A 23,812-nucleotide genomic window follows, 5' to 3' on the forward strand; every position below is an offset into this window, starting at 1 on the left:
TTGAGGGGCTGCCCCCAAAGAAGAGGGTGGGTCAGCCTATTTTCCAAAGCACCCGAAGGCAGGACAAGAAGCAACAGATGGAAACAAGTCAAGGAGAGAAGCAACCTGGAAGTAAGGAGAAACTGCCTAACAGCGAGGACAATTAGCCAGGGGAACAGCTTGCCACTAGAAGTTGTGGGTGCTTCATCCCTGGAGGTTTTTAAGAAGAGGCTGGACAGCCACTTGCCTGGAAGGGCAGGGATGGCGAACCTTTGCAGCACCGAGTGCCGAAAAGGCTCAGCCGATCGTCGCGCACTACATCCGCCCCATAAACCCGGAAGAGGAACGGGCGATGCCGCGCGTCGCCAGGCGACCTGGCTCCGTCTGCCACTTCAGGCACGTGTGCCATCACGGGTATAGGGTCTCCTGCTTGAGCAGGGGGCTGGACTAGAAGACCTCGAAGGTCCCTACTCTACTATGTCCTGCTCCATCCCTGGAGGTTTTTAAGAAGAGCCGGAACAGTCCTTTGTCTGGATATAAGGAAGGTCTTCTGATTGATTGATTGACTGATTGATTGATTGAAGTGGGAGCCTGGGGCGACCTCGGGCCCTTCCCCATCCTAGCCGAAGCGCAAGGGCGCAGAGCAGCCGGAGGCGAGGCGGGAGAGAGAGTCAGGGCGACCGCGGGTTTTGCGCGCGCTCTTCCGGGCACTGCCCTCTCCGGAGGAAGCCTTTCTTTGGCTGCCAGAGGGAGAGGCGCACGCGGGGGGAGGGGGGGGCGGGGGGGGGCGGCGTCTATAAAAGGGGGGCGCGCCGGCCAGCCTCCTCTCCAAAGCGGGCGCAGGCGGCGAGGGCTGCGCGCTGGGCTCCGGCTCCGTCTCCGTCTCGCTCGCTCTCGCTGTGCCTGCCTGGCTGCGTGCGTGCCGCGATGCCTTCCCGGGCGCCTCTGCTGGCGTGGGCTGGTGCTGGCGGGGCTGGGGGCGGCCGGCTGGGCTGCTCCGGCCGGGCGGCGGGAGCGGGCCCCGAAGGCGGCTTCGTGGGAGGAGGTGAACGTGCTGGCGCACGGGCCTGCTGCAGCTGGGCCACGGGCTCCGCGAGCACGTCGAGCGGCTGGGCGGGCAGCTGCGGGACCTGAGCGGCCGCTTGGCCGCGCACAACGCTTCGCTGGCCGGGCTGGAGCGCTCGGCGGCCGAGCAGAGGGAGCGGCTGGCCCGAGCCCACAGCCTCTTCGACGGCCGCTTGGCGCGGGCTGGAGGCGAGGCTGGCCGACGGGACGGACCAGGCGGGAGCCCAGAAACAGCAGCGGCCCCGCGGCGGAGGAACAGGACTCGCTGCAGGTGCGTCCCGGGGTGGTCGGAGGGGCCGAGCAGGCGCTCTGCACGAGGGCAGGGGTCCCCTTTGTCTGGGGGGGGGGAGGCGCTGCGGCATTCACCTGAGCAAAGGGGCTGGACTAGAAGACCTCCAAGGTCCCTTCCATCTCTCTTCTCTTCTCTTCTTCTTCTCTTCTCTTCTCTTCTCTTCTCTTCTCTTCTCTCTCTTTCTCTTCTCTTCTCTTCTCTTCCCTTCCCTTCCCTTCCCTTCTCCTCTCCTCTCCTCTCCTCTCCTCTTCTCCTCTTCCCTTCCCTTCCCTTCCCTTCCCTCCCCTTGTTCTTCTCTTCTCTTCCTCTCTCTTCTTCCTCTTCTCTTCTCTTCTCTTCTCTTCTCTTCTCTTCTCTCTCTTCTCTTCTCCTCTCCTCTCCTCTCCTCTCCTCTCCTCTCCTCTCCTCCTCTCCTCTCCTCTCCTCTCCTCCCCTTCCCTTCCCTTCCCATCTCTTCCTATCTTCTCTTCTCTTCTCTTCTCTTCTCTTCTCTTCTCTTCTCTTCTCTTCTCTTCTCTTCCCTTCCCTTCCCTTCCCTTCCCTTCCCTTCCTTCCCTTCCCATATTCTCTTCTCTTCTCTTCTCTTCTCTTCTCTTCTCTTCTCTTCTCTTCTCTTCTCTTCTCTTCTCTCTTCTCTTCTCTTCTCGTCTCTTCTCATCTCTCCTCTCCTCTCCTCTCCTCTCCTCTCCTCTCCCCTTCCAGCTTGATTCTGAATCTGATCCCGCCTTTCAGAGCTCCGAGTGGTCCCGAAGGACGGGCAGGGCGGGAGGCTGGGGTGGGTCGGAGGGGCCGAGCAGGCGCTCTGCACGAGGGCAGAGGTCCCCTTTGTCTGCGGGCGGAGGCACTGCCGCCTCCCTTCCCCGGCCGATCTCCTTGCTTGAGCAAGGGGGCTGGACTAGAAGACCTCCAAGGTCCCCTTTCCAGCTCGATTCCAATGACCCCCGCCTTTCAGAGAGCAGAGCAGTCCCGAAGGATGGGCAGGCAGGCGGGCGGGGCGCGCCCCTTCTCCTTATTCCCCTGGACTCGTTTTCCCTTCCTTGGCGAGCGGGGGCGGGCTCCAGCATCTTCCCGGGAACGGACTGGGCCAGGAGGGACCTACCCCCGGGGTTGTGCCCAGCAGCTGTATTCAAGCCGAGACCAGCCCGGCTCGGAGTCCCTGACGGCTTAAAAAAACACGCTAAAGCGCTCGGGGGGAAAGTTGGGCGCCAGGCAAACCTTGTGCGTAAAAACGCTTTTGGGGTTGGGGTCCGAAAGCCGACCTGGAGGTGTGCAAAGAGGGGACACACACACACACACACACACACACACACACACACACACACACACGGGCCGTGCGAATTCCCCTCGCGGAAACTCAGACCTTTGACTTGGTGGTCCTGTTGTGCGCGAGACGCCCCCCTCCCCAAATCCCTTCCTCCAGCTTTTCTCCACGCTCCCCGAGTTGCGCAAAGCGATCCCCGAAGTGAAACGGCCGCTGCGCTCGGCGGTGCGTCCGGAGCTGCGCTTTGAGGTTGACTCCGGTGGGTTTCTCTCCTCCACCCCCACCCCCACCCCCCAGATAGGGTGGTGGCCCAGCTCGGATACTTTTCTAGAACGGCTAGTTGGGTTCTTGGTTTTGTTGTTGTTGTTGTTGTTTTGTTTCAGCTCACCACTCTCCTCCTACACACACACACACACACACACACACACACACACCACACACAGAAGGACTAACCGCCTCTCTTCCTTTGTCTGTTAGAACCTGGTCAGGCGCCAGAACCTGAGGATGGAGGAACTCCTGCAGAAGATCAAACAGCAGCAATTTCGGATGGAGAAACAGAACCTGCAAATTAAGAGTCTTCAGAGCAAGGTATGGGGAAGCGGGCTGAACCCCCATTTTTCAGGAGGGCAAGTGGAGGCATCACCTGTGGGAGGGGGTGTGCCAGGGAGGCAGGGTGAAGGTGAGGGAGGGCTGTGGGTGGGAGTGGGAGTTGAATGGGAAAGGGGTCTTAGAAGGATGAGATAAGATGCTAAACTAAGCTAAGCTAAAGTTTATTCTCGTTTTTTTTTTTTTTTAACCGCAAGCACCCCTGCCCACATTAAAAAGGAAATTCTGCTGCTTCTGGAGCGGCTCTCTTGGGTGGGTGGAATTAGGTTTTGGAGTCTCCTGCTTCCTGAAAGGGCAGTGGCCCATGGGCCGTGGGGGGCGGGAGGCATTTTGGGGAGGGGGAAATGCTGAATGAGGATTGAAGGGACGGCAGGTGAAATTCAGCCGGAGGAGGTTGGAGAAAACCTTCCAGAAATGTCAGACGGAAAAGAAACTCCCTATCAGCTCAGAACGTGTGCTTGACGGCTGGGGATAATGGGGGATGTGGTATGCGGCATTTCCAGAGGGTTCCAGCAAGTATGCGGAGGCTTTGTTAGGCTGACAGCGTGGCAACAACCACTGTGCCCCCCCTCCCCTTTAATTATTTTTCTCCAACTAAGAGGGGGAAGGGTCTCAGCTCTTCCCAGATCCCCCCCTAATTCTGTAGCTACCTAACTTTTTTGGGGGGCGAGGGAAAGGGGGGGCTCCTACCAGGGGCCACATAGATGCACTTCCCCATCCCTGTTTTTCTTGCAAACCTTTTGATTCCAAATACAAAGGTGTCTATTTTTTAAAAAGCAAAAAAGAAAGAAAAGGCCAGAGAATCCTAAAATTGGAAAGGGACTATGGAGGTCATCTAGTCTCACCCTTGTTCCTTACGAAGAATCTGGTTTTAGGTTTAGGCTACGCCAGGTGGCACCTGATTGGCTTTTTGGACGATGGATTAAAAGCACTGTTTCTCCAGTGAGGTGGTTGGGATTTTTTTTTTTTTTTTTTTAGATGGGTGGACTTCAAAGCGCCCAGAATTCCCAGGCGGCCGGCTGAGGAATTCTGGGAGTTGAAGTGCAACCCGTCTTAAAACTCCGACTTCAAGGGTTCCCTCGGTTGCCCTTCTTCTATTTGCAGTTTAACCGATTGGGACACCTTGAGGCAGAGCCTCACAAATGTGAGAATTTCCACATTTCCATATGCCTGAAGATTGAACATTAACCTGTCCTTTGATCTTTTTTTTTTTTTTTTAATTTGATTTATATGCCGCCCTTCTCCGGAGACTCAGGGCGGCTTACAATGCGTTAAGCAATAGCCTTCATACTTTTGTATATACCTGCTTAGTAGGCTTTGGCCCCCCCCCAAGCGGTGTTCTTTTTTTATACAAAGTCAGCTTATTGCCCCCACAATCCGGGTCCTCATTTTACCTACCTCGAAAGGATGGAAGGCTGAGTCAAACCTTGAGCCTGGTGAGATTCGAACTTACAGTAATTGCAGGCAGCTGGTGTTAATCACAATGCTATCAGTCTGCTGAGCCACCAGGCTCTTTATCTGCTGGATATTCCCCTCTTTTCCAGGCTCACTTTAAAAAATATATATATTATAATTTGGCGAAACAGCTTAGAGCACTGATGGCTAACCTTTTTGCCGTTGAGTGCCAAAAGTGGGGGTTGCGCGGGGGGGGTCACACGTGTATGTGCCCACACCCATAATTCAATGCCCCCCCGCACCTGCCCACACCCATAATTCAATGCCCCCCCGCACCCCACCCCCCTACGCATGCGTGCGCGACTCCCGCGTGACCCCCCGCTTTTGGCACGCGATGGGAAAAAGGTTACTGGTGGGCCCGGTAGGCCTGTTTTTCGCCCTCCCCAGGCACCAGAGGATTTCTTGGAGCCCGAGGAGGGCGAAAACGTCCTTCTCCACCCCTACGGAGGCCCTCCAGAGGCCGGAAACGGTCACAGTGTCCCCTGGGATTGTGCGATTCCTCTTTTTGTGACCACCTGACCAGCAAAGTCCATGGGGAAGGAAGCCAGAATCACTTAACAAACCAGGTTACCAATTTAACGACGTTTCACTTAACATGGCAGGAAAAGTCGTAGAAGGGGGGCAAAACTCACTTAACGAAGGTCTCCTTTGCAGCAGAAATGTCGGGCTTAATAGCAGTCATAAGTCGAGGAATCCCTGTCTAAGGGTGTAGCTTTTCTAAGGCAGTTTGAGGCCCACCAGGAAAGGCAAACGGGGCCAGCCTTCATTTATTTATTTTGTATCCCACCTTTATTATTTTTGCATAATAACTCAAGGCAATGAACATCCAAACCTCCTCCTCCTTTCCCCACCACAACCATATGTGGCCCAAAGTCACCCAGCCAGCTTTCATGGTTAGGCTGGGACTAGAACTCACCGTCTCCTAGAGATTGGCCCAAAGTCACCTAGCTGTTAAGGTTAAAGGGGGGACTAGAATTCAGAGCCAAATTGGCCCAAAGTCACCCAGCCAGCTTTCATGGTTAAGGTGACTGGACTAGAACTCACATTTCCTAGAGATTGGCCCAAAGACACCTAGCTGTCTTTCCTGGTTAAACTGGGACTAGAACTCACGGTTTCCTAGTGATTGGTCCAAAGACATCCAGTTGACTTTCATGCCTAAGGTGGGACTAGAACTCACCGTCTCCTAGAGATTGGCCCAAGGTCACCTAGCTGTCTTTCCTGGTTAAACGGACTAGAACTCACTGTCTCCTAGAGATTGGCCCAAGGTCACCTAGCTGTTTTTCCTGGTTAAACGGACTAGAACTCACCGTCTCCTGGTGATTGGTCCAAAGACACCCAGTTGGCTTTCGTGCCTAAGGTGGGACTAGAACTCACCGTCTCCTAGAGATTGGCCCAAGGTCACCTAGCTGTTTTTCCTGGTTAAACTGGGACTAGAACTCAGTGTCTCCTGGTGATTGGTCCAAAGACACCCAGTTGGCTTTCGTGCCTAAGGTGGGACTAGAACTCACCGCCTCCTAGTGATTGGCCTAAAGTCACCCAGCCGGCTTCCTTGACTAAGGTGGCACTAGAATTCCCGGTGCTTTAACCACTAGGCCAAACCGGTTCCCATGGATGAGAGTCTATGCCTGCCCTCTTCCTTCCCTTTGAAAATAAGCCCATCTCTCTTATCCCCACTTCTCCTTTCCCTCCCTCCCTCCGTCCCCCACCTCCCCAATTCCCAGGTCAACACCCTCATCCCGTTGCAACGCAGCGAAAAGGAGCCGCAGGGCCCTCGGTGGAGAGTGACCGTCCCGCGAAGTGCAGGCGACCGAGCCGCCAATCAGACCCAGACGGCCAAATCGCGGACACTGGAAAGTTCAAGTGAGTAAATCAACCATCTCGGCTGTATTCTCTCTCTCTTTTTTTCCCCTTTGTTTTTCCCATCTGGGGTTTGGAGGGGAATTTTTTTTTTTTTTTTCGTTCCTTTTGCACAAGGACGGATTCTTTTGGATCGGCCGTTCCGGAGGCAGGAAGCCAAGGACTTTAGCAGCTGCAAACAACCTGTCGGTATTACAACATTTTTTCAGGTTGGCACGAAAACAGCTGGGCCGAATTCAAAAGTTCAGTTCATTTCGATGAATCATGGCTAGCTCGGCTCTCGGCTTGCGGGTGCCCTGAAATTTGCAAAAAAAAAAAAAAAAAAAATCAGAAAGGGGCGGATGGACAGCTCGCACGTCCACAATTCAGCCCAACGTTTCCGTTGCTAAGCGAGACACCGTGTGGGCGAAACAATTGGGAAATAACAACAGCAACAAAAAGAATTGGGATGGCATAAATATTTGCCCTCGAGCCTCAGGCCCAGTTTTCACCCAGGAAGAGACGCTTACAAAGTCATGAGGACTAGCGTCCTTTTCAGTTCTTCTCCTCAGTGCTGGAAGCAGCTGTCATTCATGACACGGGGGTGTCTCCGTGTGGGCAAAAAAGTTGTTGGGTGTAGGTGGTCCTCACCGTACAACCACAACTGAGCCCAACATTTCTGAGACAGTGGTTCATTGACCGTTTCCTCATTTTGCGACCTTTTTGCCACAGTCGTTAAGTGAACCAGTGCAGTTGCCAAGCTAGTCACACGGTCGTTCGGTGCATCCGACTTCCCCATCTTCCGACTTCGCTTGTCAGAAGGTTGCAAAAGGGGATCTCGCGACCCCCATGCAATCCAGGACACTGCGACGGTCACTAAGTGAAGTGTTGTAAGTCGAGGACTTACCTGTACCCTGAGTGCGGGAGAGAAGCCGGTGAAAGGCGTCTCCCCATCTAACCTAGAAAAATAACTTTTTCAAAACTTGCAAAATTTGAGATTCCCAGAATTCTTAAGGTTGCCAAGTTTGGAAAACTGCTGGATTTGAGCTCATCAGGAAGGGCTGGGTAAGACGGGGCTCTTCGCCCACCTTGCCAAATGGAGCCTCCTCCTTCAGAGGCAGTCTATCCCTGAGGAAGAGAGAGCGGAGAATGCTCTGGAGCCCAACAGATCCTGTGGCTTCCTTTTTTTTTTTCCTTTTCTTTTAAAGGCATCGCGTGATTGACGGATTCCCCCAAACACTGGAAAGTTAGTGGTGTCCATCACTGGTGTGTGCCAGCCCGTTGTGCAAAGCGCGCGCACCCAAATTAAAAACCCCACAGAAACTGGCTTGGTGCTGACATCCACCTGGCTTCAGGCGTGACCTTTCTGAGTTCTCCATCTGTGCGTGCTCAGGAACCCTCTTCCTCTCCTTTGCTTCCTTCAAGCTTTCCACCACGGGTGCCCAACTTCGGCAAACGAAAGATTTGTGGGCTTCAGCTCCACAAGGCAAAAAAAAAATTGTGTCCAATCACACTCGGCCAATCAAGAATTCTATTCTATAGCCCGGCTGACTGGGGAATTCTGGGACTTGAAGCCCATAAATCTCGCAAGTTGCCAAAGTTTGAAGATCCCCGCTTGCTACCCAAAATGTTGCCTCCGCCAACAGCAGCTGCCCTCCGGACGCCCCTTGAAGAGACTCCGGGTTTCTCTCTTGGGGGCTGGCTTGGTCTTCTCCCTCCAGATGTGCAGGGAGGGCCCCTCCCAGATTCCCCGGCCCAAACATCTGGAGGCTGCCGGTTAGCGAAAGCGAAAGGCCCCTCCCTTTCCCCCGTTGAGCGCCGTGGGGTGGCCGCTTGCCAAGTATGTCAGAGGTTGAGCCGGAAGGCTTGCCAGTCCGGGAGCGGCGGGGTTAATGGCTGGCGTGCCATGGGGAAAAGGGGGGGGGCTCATGGGGGGCTGGGAAGCGAAAGAGAAGGCTGGCCTCTCGCCAAGTAGGGGAAAGGCCGATCTCCCCCTCCTCCCCGTTCCTGCTCTGGGTTTCCAAAATATGCAGAAAGCAGAGCCAGAAATCCTTCAATTCCCCCCAGGAAGGGCAGAGAGGCTGGCTTGCCTTTGCCCCCCCCCCCAAAAAAAAAACACCAAGAAAATGTGCCCCCCCCCCAACACACCCCTCCCAGCCAGCCTGAATTTGAGGTTTTGGCTCCAACTGCAGGAAAGGCTGCTCTTCCTGGCTAATGGCGGAATACAGATTTTTCCTACTTAGGGAAGCAGACTTGCCAGAAGAATCCTAGATTCGCAGAATAACAGAGCGGGAAGGGTCCTTGGAGGTCTTCTAGTCTGACCCCCTGCTTAAGAGGCGACCCTACACCACTTCAGACAAATGGTTATCCAACCTCTTCTTAAAAACTCCCAGTGTTGGAGCATCCACAACTTCTGGAGGCAAGGAGTTCCACTGATGAATTGTCAGGAAGTTTCTCCTTAATTCTAGGTTATTGTCCCCACTTTGCTTAGAGGCCATCTTTTTGGGGTGGGGGTGGGCGGGGGAGATAGCTTGGAGAGGGCCAATCCAAAATTTCACCCCATAAGAAAGTCCATAATCCCCACTGAGCTAAAAAAGGCTTAGAAACCAAGCGCAGATCTATTGGGGGATAATTAACCCGTTGGGCAGCCAGGTGTCAGGGCAGTCTACCTGACAGCCTCGAGTTCAGGCTGTCACAGTTTGCAAGGGGCACCGTCGGATCCAGGGTAATTGGCGGGGGTGGGGGCAGCTCAGGCTTGGTTGCCGGAAGGGTCTAAGAGAGGGGAACTGGGGTTTTGTAGATAAACTGGGTTGGAATTGGGGTGGGGGGCCGTGGGCAGGATCCCAGCACAGAACAAGACGATGAGTTAACCGTGAAAGGATGGTGGAGATTTTTCCCAGAACGGGCGTTGGTCAGCCCGGAGGAACTGGGACTCACGCCGATGACAAAGGCTTGGGATGCCAGGGGGGGTCTGTGCATTTGCCCCCCCTCCTTACGCACACCCACGTACGGCCCCTGACCCCTTACAAAGACGGGTTAAAACCCACAGGGCATTTAAGCTTTTCCCCCCAATGTTTTGGGTGGGTTATTTTTTTTTGCTGAGCCCCCGCTAGGTCAAATCGGTTAGTCAAAAGGAGGCTCCCTGAGTCTGCTGTGGACGATGGGAGCCGGGTTCTAGCACATCGAGAAGAGAGCGATGGATGAGGGGGGCGCGGATTGGATGCCCAACGAGTGGCGTCTCGCCAGCATGGCACCGTAGCCCCCGACACTGTTAAAACTGGGTTAGATTTCGTGCGCCGTTGTTCGCCTCTGATCTTGTCTCTGAAAAGAAACATCTGGATGATCTCTGGGTCTCTCTCGAAAGCCCCGAAGTGGGCACGACGGGGGTGGGGGGCATTTTGACCTGTTTCAGACTCCCCTCTGGCCTCGCACCGTCCTCTGACTTAAACCGACGCTCTCATTGGCCCTTTTGGAGGGAAGCTAAGAGAGGAGCGGGCCTCGTACTCCTGCGCCCATGGGGGAAACTGAGGCAGGAGAAAAAAAGAGCTGAGTCCTTGCTCTTGGGGTGTAGGTGGTCCTCGACGTCCGGCCAGGAATTGAGCCCAACATTTCTGAAGCCAAGCGAGGCTGGGTTCGTTGAACGTTTCCTCATTTTGCAACCTTCTTGCCGCGGATGTTAAGTGAATCGATACAGTCGGCAAGCTAGCATCACGCGTCGTTCAGTGAATCCGGCTTCCCCATTGACTCTTTGCTGGTCAGAAGGTCATAAAAAGGGGATCCCGTAACACTGCCATCCAGGACACTGCGACGGTCACTAAGTGAACTGTCGTAAGTCGAGGACTACCTGTAGCTTGAGTGTGGGAGGGAAGGTGGTGACGGGCGTCTCTTCCTGTGGGTGCCGGTGGGCAAGGGCACCCTTGGTTGCGCGGAGACGGTAGACTGCTTCTGTAGAGAGAGGCTCCTTCGAATTGTCCTGCCCACTGGCCTTTGATTGGCTGGAGACGGGGGTGGTGGTGGTCTGCTCCGCTCTTTATTGAAGGGAGACCCTCGGGGATCCTTGGCCCTTGTCCCATCTCCCGTCCCTCTTTCTTTCCTGGGAAACCCAAAGGCGGCGAAGAAGACGATTTGAATGGCTGCTAGTCCTCAAGAATTCCGGCGCTAGTCCTCAAGAATTTGGCGCAAGGTTGGCCTGGCTCAAATTTTCCCAGGCCTGTCCTTGATCCAACTCTTCTCCTCCTTCCCCCCCCACGTGTGTGTATGTGTGTGTCTGCTTGCAGCCTCCTGCACAAGTCACGTCCCTTGCCAGCTGAATGATGCAAGCCGGCCCCTCCCTCCCTCCCTCCCTCTCTCTGGAGGAGGGGCAGGAGGAGGAATTGGGGGAAAGTTCATGTTTACACTCCAGGGTCCGTTTCCCCCCCCCCTCCCTCCCTCCCTCCCTCCACAGCCCGCCCTGTTCTCTGGCATCCTGCCCCGGGCAGCTGTTTCCAGAATCTCCGCTAAATTTATCCGAGTCTGGGAGGAAGGAGGCCTCTCCCCCTGCCTGCCTGCCACCCCCAGCCCTCCCCCTCCCCTGCAATTCCGAGGATGCTGATTCCCCCCACCCCACCCCTTGTGCAAGGGCCAAGAACAGCCCCTCTCTTTGTCTGGGGCTGCAATTCCCCCCCCCATCTGCCCTGGGCAAAGTTCCCCTCCATCCTGCCACGTCCCTCCCTCTCACCCTTCTGACTCCGTGGCCCGCCCTGGCTGTCCCTGGCAGCTGCTGAGCTGGCCCCAAGCAAAGTCCAGCCGTGGCCTCTGTGTGTGTGTGTGTGTGTCTCCCAAATCAGACTTTTCACACACCCTCTGGTGGCATGTCTCGCATGCCCAGGGTATGAACGAGCAGGACGTTTCTGAGCATGTGCAGAGGGCTTTGGATGCAGACCCAGGTGGCCATTGGTTGACTAGGGAGGGTGCTTTGGGGCAGCTTTCAGCCCGGCTCAGCTGAATGCTTCTGGCCAAGCGGGAAACTGGCACCCATGCTCAGTTTTACCCATAGAAGGGACGTTTTATGACCCAGTTAAGTAACCTCATCAGTGCTAGAAGGAGAAAGAGAGGAGGAGAAGGAGGAGGATTGTGGACTTGAGGGTCTCTGAGCTGGATGGTTTCCTCGCAGACGTTTTCTGACCCAACTGAGGAACATCATCAGTGCTGGAAGGGAAGGAGGAGGAGGAAGTCTGTTGCATCTTCGGTGCTCTCTGAGCGTGGTAGTTTTCTTGCAGACGTCTCGTGACCCAGCTAGGTAACATCATCAGTGCTAGGATGCTAGCTGAGGTTACCCAGCTGGGCGATGAAAGGCCTGCCAGGAAACCACAAAGCTCCGAGAGCACCAAGGACCCCTTCTCTCTCGCTGTGGCAACTTCCGCACCCGGCTTTCTTTCCCCCCAAAAAAAGGTTGCTCAGCCTTTTCCAGCACAGCCGGACATCTGGATGGCATCTGGTTGAGGAAGGTGGAGCTCAAGCTTGGTTCTCCCGCCGTCTTTTGAAGTCCGATGCCCAGCCTCACTTCTGCTCTTTCGCCGGAACAGGGAAGGGAGCAAGGCAGCCCCGTCTCTGAGGGGGAGGCCCAGGGAAGGGTGGGGGGGGGGTCCTTGCACCCCCTCCCCCCCATGTTCACTTTCGTCAGTTGTGACAAACCCCCCACAGGACGATCAGCTGAATCCCCGGAACTCACACAGGACGGGCCTCCCTTTCCTTGCAGCAGCCCACCTCGCCTGGTTCCTCCGTCTTTCTTAGTCATCGTGGCAAGAGATTTGGAACAGGCCTGCTCTGGTCTCGGCCTTTTGCAAGTGTGTGAATGTGTGTGTGACACAGAGAGAGAGAGAATGAGAAAGAACGAGAGAGAGAGAGAGAGAGTGAGAGAGGAAGGGGCAGAGAGAATGAGAGAGGAAGAGGGAGAGAATGGGAAAGAATGGGAAAGAATGAGAAAGAAAGAATGAGAGAATGAGAGAGGGAGAGGGAGAGAGAATGAGAGGAAGAGGGAGAGAATGAGAAAGAATGAGAGAATGAGAGAGAATTAGAGAATGAGAGAGGAAGGGGCAGAGAGAATGAGAGGAAGAGGGAGAGAATGGGAAAGAATGAGAAAGAAAGAATGAGAGAGGAAGAGGGAGATAATGAGAAAGAATGAGAAAATGAGAGAGAATTAAAGAATGAGAGAGGAAGAGGGAGAGAATGAGAGAGGGAGAGAATGAGAAAGAACGAGAGAGAGAGAGAGAGGAAGAGGGAGAGAATGAGAAAGAATGAGAGAAAGAGAGAATTAGAGAATGAGAGAGGAAGGGGCAGAGAGAATGAGAGAGGAAAAGGGAGAGAATGGGAAAGAATGAGAAAGAAAGAATGAGAGAATGAGAGAAAGAGGAAGAGGGAGATAATGAGAAAGAATGAGAAAATGAGAGAGAATTAAAGAATGAGAGAGGAAGAGGGAGAGAATGAGAGAGGGAGAGAATGAGAAAGAACGAGAGAGAGAGAGAGAGAGGAAGAGGGAGAGAATGAGAAAGAATGAGAGAAAGAGAGAGAATTAAAGAATGAGAGAGGAAGAGGGAGAGAATGAGAAAGAACGAGAGAGAGAGAATGAGAGAGGGAGAGAATGAGAGAGAATGAATGAGAAAATGAGAGAGAATTAGAGAGGAAGAGGGAGAGAGAATGAGAATTTAATTTAATTTAATTAATTAAATTTATATGCCGCCCCTCTCCGAAGACTCAGGACGGCTCACAATACATTTAAAAAATCATTATAAAAAGACATTGACATTGAAAGAGAGAAAGAGAGATATTGAGAGAGAATGACAAATAAGAAAGTGAGAGAGAGGAGAGAATGACAGAGAATGAGAGCGAGGAAACGAGAGAATGATAGATAAGAGATTTTGAGAGAAAATAAGAGGGAGAATGAGAGAAAATGACACAGGGAGAGAGAATGAGAGATATATAATCTCCCTCCCTCTCTCTCTCCTCCTTTCCATTGAGTGCCCTCCTGCGTTTCCTCCATCTTGTGGCTGTCCCTTAATGCCTTTGGGCTGGATCCCCCCTCCTGGCTTCTCCGCTGTGTCAGAATGCCAACCCTGTTCGATTGGAAGCCAGATCGTTTTGTCAGCACAGGCCACAAAGCCTCTAGGAAGTCCTTCCGCCCATTCAATGGGGGGTGGGGGGGTGGGGGGGGGACAACGAATCCCTCTGAACTGATTTAACAGGATTGGAAGGGACCTTGGAGGTCTTCTAGTCCGGCCCCCTGCTCAGGCAGGAAACCCTACAATACTTCAGACAAATGATTATCCAACATCTTCATAAAAACTTCCAGTGTTGGAGCATTCACAACTTCTGGAGGCAAGTTGTTCCACTGATTAATTGTTCTAACTTTCAGGAAATTCCTCCTTAGTTCTAAGTTGCTTCTCTCCTTGATGAGTTTCCATCCGTTGCTTCTTCTCCTGCCCTCAGGTGCTTTGGAGAATAGCTTGACTCCCTCTTCTTTGGGGCAGCCCCTGAGATATTGGAAGACTGCTATCATGTCTCCCCTGGTCCTTCTCTTCACTAGACTAGCCATGCCCAGTTCCTGCAACCGTTCTTCATATGTTTTAGCCTCCAGTCCCCTAATCCTCTTGGTTGCTCTTCTCTGCACTCTTTCCAACGTCTCTTTTTAATATCGTGGCAACCAAAACTCGGTGCAAGATTCCAGGTGCGGCCTAACTTCTCCCTTTTAACTTTTTAAATTGTAAATTTTAAATCTGTCTTAAGTATTGCAGGTGTTTTAATTTGTTCCGGGCCAAATTTATTTAATGTGGTTTTATATTGTTCTTTTAAATTTTGTAATCTATGTGTTTTATTTTTTGGCTGTTCACCGCCCTGAGTCCTTCGGGAGTAGGGCGGTATATAAAATTAAATAAATAAATAAATAAATAAATAAATAAATAAATAAATAAATAAATAAATAAATAAATAAATAAACAAGGGATTCTAGAGTTGATACGGAGCGATAACCGGATAACTGGTTTGTTCAACCAGTTGAACGAAATTTCGAGCAGCGTTAGCGCCTGTCTCCTTATCTCAAGATGCCTTTAGCGCCAGATTGCCAGCGATCTTCAATCTCACTCCGTGGGGATGGTGTTAAATAATCACTATTTTAATTTAATTAATATATATATATATATATATATATAATTATTAAATAATTTCGCAGCCCCAACTTTGAGCTTTGAGCTTCAGAGTTATGATTCTGTACATCGATCGATCTCGGGAAACCAATTAAGAGCTAAAGGTGCTGTGTTATCAGGAGCGTTTCCATGGATGCCCATACTGGGGAGGGTGGTGACATTAATTTGTATTTTGGACTCCCATGCTTCCAGCACACGGTGAATCTCGTTTCCTCCTCGTTGCTCCATGAGGCTTCAAAAAGCGATTATTATAATTTTGTAATTGTGCACACTATTCAGGAGTGGCCAAAATTTTGGAAACCTTTTGGGAAAAGTGTATTTTCTAAAACTAGCTGATAACACCACTTTTGTTTGGAGTAGCACCATAAAATTATATATTGGTGGAAAGATATTTTAATCAAGAATGTAATGCCATAACTTTTAGGAAGGATTTGCTATTAGAAATAGCAGTTATAAAGAAGAAAAATGAAATGAGATATACAAAAATGATCCCCATGTCAGTTAATACTTAGTTGGGTAACCTTTAGCATGAATGGACGGCCTTATGATGTCTTCCCGTGGAGGGAACCGAGTCTTTGAGTTCTGCAGCTGTTCTAATGTGAAACCAAGATGGAATGATGGCTTCTATTAACTGGGTTTTATTGCTGACTAACCAGTTTCTTTAGTGGGCTCCATAGCTTTTCAATGGGGTGAAGGTCTGGGCTCTTCCCAGGCCATTCCAGCAGTGGAATAGGATTCTCTTGAAACTCCCCCAAAAAAGTGGTGTTATTAGCCATCAAACCTCAAAAATACACTTTCCCCAAAAGGTTTCCACAATTTTGACCACGACTGTACAAGGAGTCTGTAAAATTATGTCAATGAGCAACATTAAAGTTTGGCCTTTGATTTGCTAACAAATTGATAACAAATTTCTTTCAAAATAAGGCGATTTATTCTAACAATGAAAATATTTCAGCAACGCAAACAGTTCAAAGAAAACGAAGAGGAGCGTTGAGTCTATGATCTTCCCTTTCTGTACAGGTCGTCCTCGACCTAACGACCGCAATAGAGCCCAAAATTTCCGTTGCTAAACCGTACAGTCGTTAAGTGAGTTTTGCCCCATTTTACGACCGTTCTAAATTGTTAAGTGAATCGCTGCCGTTATTAACTTAACAACTCGGTTGTTAAGTGAATCTGGAGTTTGCTTGTCTGTTGAGTTTGCTTGCTGGAAGGTAGCAAAAGGGGATCATGTGACTCCGGGGACACGCAACCGTCATAAATACGAATCAGTTGCTAAGCATCTGAATTTTGATCATGTAACCACGGGGAGGCTACGACGATCATAAGTGTGAAAAAATTTCATGAGTCATTTTTTTTTCCAGTGCTGTTGTAACCTTGAGTGGTCACTAAAATGAACGGCTATAAGTCAAGGACTACCTGTATGTATTCATACTGTCACATTGAGAAAGCTTAAATTTGGATTCTGGCCTTGAGTAGAATTGCAGGCTTCACTTTTTCAGGGCCTGGATTTTTTGGGGTTTTAATATCTGCAGTTGCAAAGGCCTTGTACCTACAGTCCTCGTCATATAACAATTCACTTAGCAACCGTTCAGAGTTACAAAAAGTGACTTTATGATCAATTTTCACACTTCGTTTCCCACTTACAGCATCCTGTGGTCAACGTGATTTACAACTGATTCGCACTTACGACGGTGGTAGCATCCCAGCCTCACCTGATCCCCTTTGGCGACCTCCTGACAGGCGAAGTCCGCGGGGGGGGAAGCCCGATTCACTTAACGGCGGGGTTTCTAATTTAACAACCGTGGCGATTCGCTCCCGTAAAATGGGGCAAAACTCACTGAACACGTCTTCCACTTAGCAACAATAAATTCTGGGCTCCGTGGCGGGCCATAAGTCGAGGACAAGCAAACCAGCCAAGAATATTTCAGCCTTGAAGCTGATCACATCGTGTATCATTCTGTGGTCTATTATAAAAGGTCCTGTCGGACTGCACAACTGGCCCCAAATCCTCCCTCCTTTGCAAGTGAATCTCTTCGGTCCGTAGACCGGCTTCCGTAACACGCGTGTTATTCCATCCTGACGATCATGCTCCCTGCCCTCTCTTGCAGAGCTTCCGGCCGGCTGTCACGACCTCTTCCTCGAGGGGCAGCAGAACAGCGGGGTCTTTGAGATCCAGCCCCCCGGAGCCACGGCTTTCAAAGTCTTCTGCGATATGGGTAAGTTCGGCTGGGGTGCAGAGTCATGGGTTCAAATCTCTGTACAGCCTGCCGGGAGCTGGCTGATTGGAGTTGGAAAGAGAGTGGGGGAAACGTGCGCGATGCTTCCACTGTAAAAAAAAAAAAAAAAAAAAGGCGGAAGGAATAGGAATGGAATATCATAGCATGGAACAGAGAAGAGAAGAGGAATGGAATAGAATAGAATAGATGGAATGGAATGGAATGGAACGGAATGTGTGTGTGTGTGTGTACATACATACATATATACACATACATACACACATACATATATATATATATGTAGCCCTCAACCAATCAGAACACACCTCCACCCAATCAGAACACAGCCAGGCTCCCACCCAATCAGTTCACACCCCCACTGGCAGTTAAAAGGAAGAAACAGCTGCGATCACACATTGCTCCTAGAAGCACGAAGCCGAGAACACCAGCCTGAAGATGACGAATGAGACTTTGTCGAAACGTCACTAAGACACTTCCAATTTTACGCGGGAGAAAACCCGAATAACCAAAGACCTACATACAAACACCCGCGAAAACCTCAGAAAACATATTATATCTATATATCTATATCTGTATCTATATCTATATCTATCTATATTTATATATATACACACGATATGTATGGGTGTAAGTATATATATGTATGTATCAATGGTGAAATGTAAAATTTGCTACTACCGGTTCTGTGGGTGTGGCTTGGTGGTCGTGGGGGTAATGTGACTGGGTGGGCGTGACCAACTTTTTTTTTTTTAAAAAAATAACTTTTAAAACCATTTTTTCTACAACCTCTTCGGCCCCAAAGAGGTTGTAAAAATATGCTTTTAAAAGCCTTTGACGATCCCAGTTGAGCCGCGCGATCATCAGAGGCTTTTTTTTTTTTAACTTTTAAAAGCATTTTTTCGGCCGAAGAGATTGTAGAAAAAATGCTTTTAAAAATAATTTTAAAAAGCCTCTGATGATTGCGTGGCTCAGCTGGGAATTGGGGGGGGGGCAGGGATTTTTGCTACCAGTTCTTCGAACCACCCGCCTCCATTGCTACTGGATCGGGTGATCCGGTCCGAACCGGGAGCATTTCACCCCTGGTATGTATATAGTATGTGTATATGTGTGTTATGTTATGCAGCAGTGTGTGTATGGATAGATATATACCATATTTTTCGGAGTATAAGACGCTCCTTAGTTTTTGAGGAGGAAAATAAGAAACAAGCTGATTGGCAGGTGGATCGGCCTCCCGGAATACCCCCAATCAGCTGTTCCCAAAGGTGAATTTTAGCAACAGGTTCCTTAGTTGTGAGCTCTGTGCCTTGCTTTTTCTTGCTTTTTTTCCTGCCTCTGAAACTTCTGAAACTCCGTTTCAGAAAAAAACTTTTTTTCCTGCCTCTGAAAGCCTCCGAAACAGCTTTAGAAAAAAAGCCTCTGAAGCTCTGTTTGGAGGCTTCTTTTCTGAAGCTTCCTTTTCTGATGCTTTTTTCAGCCTCTGAAACCTCCGTTTGGGAAGCTGGGCGGGATTACTCTCGGAGTATAAGACGCCCCCAGATTTTCACCTTCTTTTTGGGGGAAAAAGGTGCGTCTTATACGCCGAAAAATACGGTATATATTTTCTTTTGAGAGCAGGCAACAGAATTTCATTTTTAATGTGGGCCAGTGTGCTCAGAGTAAAAAATGACAATAAAGGTTATCTTAGCCGATCGTATCTAAACGATGGAAGCTAATTAAGGTGAGAGGCAACGTAGAACTAAGGAGGAAGTTCCTGATAGTGAGAATAGTTAACCAGTGGAACCGCTTGCCACTAGAAGTTGTGGGCGCTCCATCACTGGAGATTCTTAAGAAGAGATTGGACAACCGTTCGTCTGAAATGGGATAGATCTCCTGCTCGAGCAGAGGGTTGGACTAGAAGACCTCCAAGGTCCCTTCCACCCCTAGGATCCTAGCTTCTAATAAAAAGCCATTTAAAAGACGCCACAATCAAATCAGAGAATCGGTTGTCTGTGTTTTGCAGAGTGGGGGTGGGGGGGATTGGATGGAATTTGCACCCAGGGGGGTGGGCAGGGTAAATTGCCCAGAAGCCCAAGCCGGGGACTTGCTCCTTTGGCGGTGCCCTTAGCCCTGCTCTCTCCGTTGGCAGAGGACGGTGGCTGGACTGTGATCCAGAGGCGCTCGGATGGCTCGGTGGATTTTGACCGACTCTGGGACGCTTATAAAGACGGCTTTGGAAATCTGACAGGTGGGTGAATAGAGTGAATCTCCCCCCCCCCAGAATTCCTGCCAGGAGGCTGCTGCCCTGGCAAACGGAGGGGGGCACCAGGTTGGGGAAGCCATCCAGCAGCAGCTCCGAGATTTGTCGATTCTAAGCTTTGAAGCTGCTTTCTAACTGCATCGATTTCCCAAAATTTATTTATCGAGTTAAAACGTTGATAAACTGGCAGTTCTCAACTTACTACCATCCATTTAGTTCAGTTCGAAGTTACGACTTGTGGCTGGTCCTCACACTTGCGACAGGTCCTCACACTTATGACCATTGCTGCATTTCCCCACAGTCACAGGATCAAAATTTGGGCGTTCGGCAACCAGCATCGTCTTTACAATGATGGGGGCCATGGGAGATCGCCATTTGGGACCCTTCCCAGACTGTCCCGACATGCAAAATTACTGAAAGGAGCCAGATTCGCTTAGCGACCCAGGTGTTTCGCATAACAACTACAGTGATTCGCTTAGCAACCGCATCAGAAAAGGGTCATGAAATCTGTGCAATTCACTTAACAACTGTCTCGCTAAGCCATGGAAATTCTTGCCCCATTGTGCTCATAAATCGGTGGGGACTAACAATACAGATAGTCCTCGGTTTATAACAGTTCATTTAGTGACCATTCAGTTACAGCGGCACTGAAAAACGAGACTGAGGACCGGTTTTTTTCACAGCTGCGACCTTTGCAGCATCTCCCCCCCACCCTCCGATCGCGTGATCAAAATTCAGACGCTTCATGTTTATGACCGTTGCCATGTCCCCGAGGTCATAAACGATCCCCTTCCGGCAAGCCAGAATCCATGGATTAAACCAGCTTCACTTAACAACCGGATGACTTAACTTATCCACCGCCAGCGATTCCCTGAACCTCAGGAAAGGTCGCGTAACGGGGGCGAAACTCGACCTAACAACAAATGTCTCACTTATGAGCAGACATTTGGGGCGGCTCCCTTGCGGTCGTAAGTCGAGGACTTCCCTGCATAGCTATCCATCTTGTCAGCAGCTGCCAAACCAAGTTTTTTTTCTCATGTCTCTCTGTTATTTTTTTTTTGTTGTTGTTGTTGTTAGGAGATTTCTGGCTAGGCTTGGAGAAGATGCACCGGATGGTGAAGGAGGAGCGTTATCAGCTGCTGGTCGAGCTGCGAGACTGGGAAGGCAACGCTCAGAGAGCCCACTTCCTCTTCCGGCTGGGCGGGGAGGAGACGGCTTACACCCTCAGCCTCTTGGGACCCATCCGGGGGGAGCTGGAGAGCGCCATGGGGGATTTCCCCCAGCTGCCTTTCTCCACGCGGGATCGCGACCACGATCTGAAGGGCGACACCAATTGCGCCAAGCACCTCTCAGGTCAGTGGAGGCGGACGGAGCAAACACCCCGAAAGCAGGGGGGGGGCTGTTGGCGGTTTGGATGCATTCAGGCGAACTGGTAGTTGCGACCTACCCGCCCGGGCACAATCCCGTCCTATATCACTGTGTTTTTGATGCCACACGCATGTATGGATGGCGCGTGCGAATTACCATGTTTTGTGACGCCTCCCGCCTGCCCGTGCTCACATTTCTGGTTGCTGGATGAACCGCTTGTGACGCCCACCTCTACCCGGAAGTGGGGACAGGGTTTTTTTCAACCCTGTCCCCTTTAAAAGGAGTGGACTTCAACTCCCAGAATTCCCCAAGCAGCTCTGGGGAAGTCAAGGGGGAAGCCAGATTCCCTTAACAACTTTGTTACTGATTTTGCAACTGGGGTGACTTGCTTAACAACGGTGGCAAGAAAGGTCGTAAAAATAGGGCAAAACTCAACAAATGTCTCGCTTAACGGCAGAAATTTTGAAGCTCAGTTGCGTAAGGTCGTAAGTCGAGGACTTACTTTCCCTCTGTAATCTTTCCCTCTGGTCCAGCAATGGAGGTGCTCCCCTGTTGGGGTCTTGGAAGGGCATCCCCCCCCCCAAGTCGGCTTACGTGCCTGGCTGACCCCTGATTTCTGCTTGTTTTCTCCTTGCAGGAGGCTGGTGGTTCAGCTACTGTGGCCACGTCAACCTGAACGGCAAATACTTCCGGTCCATCCCACGGCAGCGGCACGAGAGAAAGCAAGGCATCTTCTGGAAGACCTGGAGAGGGCGCTACTACCCCCTGCGATCCGCTGCCATGAAGATCCGCCCTGCAGAGCCGGACTGGGTGTCCTAAGCCCCCCCTCCCCCCCAAGAGACTGGGCGCGGCCCTTCTTCCTGCCCTGTTCCCGCGAGACGCAGCTGGTCTCCGTCTCTGGAGCCTGGGCAACTGTGCCCCACAGCTGGCAATTGATCGGAGGGTCCCGGGAGGGGGGCCTTCCTATGTAAGGGAGGTGGGTGAACCTGGCCAACTGGGGAAAGAGCGCATGGGCCTGGGGGAAGGCTGCTGGGTTGTGGGGCCAGAGAAATTTGGGAGTCTCCGCCTCTCAGCCTCCTGAGATTGCGGGAACGTCTTTGTGCGCTGACTTAGTGCCCCTCCAAATGCAAAACAGCTGTGGCTTCCTCTCTGCCCCCCCCCCAAAAAAATATATGTGCAAAGGCATTGAGATAGCTATAGGGCTGGGGGAGGCTGGTGAGATGGGGGGGGGAGACCACTCTCCACTGCAAATGTGACCCCAATGTAGGAGGGCATGCAATGCTGGGGCCTCTTTCACGGACCCTCAAAACTGGCCTCCTTGAATTTAATGCGCCCCCCCCTCCCCCATCTCTTTGGATCTCCTTTAGGTCATATTGACTTAAAATGCTCCTGGGTTTCTCTTCCGCAGGACAGTTGTCCGGAGGGGGGAGGGGTCGGTGGTTACGTGTTACGTGTGTTTTTTCGTCTCCTCTTTCCCAATGCATTGTTTTTTTAAAACAAAAAAAACTGGACCATCGCCGAGTGAATATTGTCGTGTAAACGTTACCAAACCGTGTTTCGGATGCTCGCCGTTAAGAGACGAGAGATTTTCCTCTTCGCTTTCTTTTTTTTTTTTTTTTAAATCTTTTTATACTTAGGTGTGTGAGACTTTATGGTCAGTGATGTGTCTTTTGGGCTTTGATGAATAATCATTAAAAACGACGGGATATTTTTTTTTTTTCCTTTTCCATTCGGATTCTTTTTTGGCGGTAATACGGGACGAAAGTGAAGGTTTTCTAGACGGTCCTCGTTTATACGGGCTACCTGGCCGGAAGCTTGTGGATGATACGCGCCGTGGAAAAGATACTTTTTAAGTCTCTGAAATTCAGGATTTGAGCACTGAGAGGCCAGAAGGACATCTAGTCTGTTCCCTTGCTAGAACAAGAGGACAGGATCCCGAGAAAGGAATTGTCTAGAGCAGTGTTTCTCAACCTTGGCCGCTGGACGGTGTGTGGACTTCAACTCCCAGAATTCCCCAGCCAGCAGAGCTGAAGTCCACACATCGTCCAGCGGCCAAGGTTGAGAAACACTGCTCTAGAGTGCACTTTGTCCTCCACTTACAACAGTTCATTTAGTGACCGAAGTTACAACGGCACTGAAGAAAATGATGATGTTCACGCTTATGACTGTTGCAGCGTCCCCATGGCCACATGATCAAAATTCAGATGCTTGGCCACTGGCTCATATTTATGACGGTTGCAGCGTCCCCTTTTGCGACCTTCTGACAAACCAGGTCCGTGGGGAAGCTGGATTCACTTAACAACCGTCTTGCTAACTTAACAACTGCAGCGATTCGCTTAACAACCGGGTTGTTAAGAAATTTTTTTTGGCCTGCATTCTAGTCGTAAGTCGAGGACTACCTGTAGTGTTTCAACAACTTTTAAGATCTGTGAACTCCCAGAATTTCACAACAAGCATTGCAAGCTAAGGAATTCTGGGAGTTGAAGTCCACCCATCTTAAAAGTTGCCGCAATTGCGAAACACAGCTCTAGGTGGATGCATCTCACCCATCAGCAGCCCCAGAAAGGGAAAACGGGTGGTCCCTGAGTAGGGGGCTCCCAGGAACCCCACCCTGGATAATAACAGTGGTTCCCACAAAATGATGTGGACAAATGGTAAGGAGACGTAATTTGCATTTCTCCCACTGAATGTTCTGCCCCGCTACGGACCCCAAAGAACGCAGCACACACAAAGTCTGTACAAACCTTAGTTTGCTAAATTAAATCAGTCTTTTTCAAACAAAGGCTGTTAATTTAACTTTCTTAACAGCCTACAAGAATCCAAAGAATAAATAATCGTAATCTTACTAGGGTTGGCAGAAAGCCCAGAAGCAATTTGCAGGAAACTAAGATCAGGACGCGAAGGAGAGTGAACTAAGTTGTTCCCTGCAAATTGCATCAGTCGTCGTCCTTCCTTTAATAAGCTAGGGGAGTCACCAATTAGCCCCAAGCCTTACTCTCGAGGAGACTTCCTCCTGATGAGCCACTCCGGCCTTTTGGCAGCTCTGCGCTGTGTCACTAACAACCGCAGTTAAGCAAAACTTTTAACAACAAGGTTGCAAAATGGGGCAAAATTCAATTGTCTCACTTGGCAACAGAAATGTTGGGCTCAGTTGTGCTCCTAAATCAGAATAACAGTAACAGAATAATAAAGAGTTGGAAGGGACCTTCAAGGTCATCTAGTCCAACCCCCTGCTCAAGCAGGAGGCCCGCCTACACCAATTCACACGAACAGCTGTCCAATCTCTTCTTAAAAGCCACC

At 50.7% G+C, this 23,812-nt stretch overlaps 1 protein-coding gene across 1 annotated transcript; it reads left to right on the forward strand.

Moving 5' to 3' along the window:
- The first annotated feature begins 906 nt into the window (after positions 1–906).
- On the forward strand, positions 907–22,210 carry ANGPTL4 (angiopoietin like 4). Its single transcript, XM_070931928.1, is given in 11 exon segments — positions 907–936; positions 938–1,042; positions 1,044–1,226; positions 1,228–1,272; positions 1,274–1,315; positions 3,075–3,185; positions 6,380–6,518; positions 16,780–16,887; positions 19,034–19,132; positions 20,222–20,497; positions 21,150–22,210. Coding segments are annotated over 11 exon segments (1,320 nt in total). The 3' UTR covers positions 21,332–22,210.
- The last annotated feature ends 1,602 nt before the right edge of the window (positions 22,211–23,812 follow it).

Source organism: Pituophis catenifer, unplaced genomic scaffold (genome assembly GCF_029215685.1).
Source record: "Pituophis catenifer annectens isolate HBS135680 unplaced genomic scaffold, rPitCat1.0.hap2 SCAF_1, whole genome shotgun sequence".
Classification (NCBI taxonomy): domain Eukaryota; kingdom Metazoa; phylum Chordata; class Lepidosauria; order Squamata; family Colubridae; genus Pituophis; species Pituophis catenifer.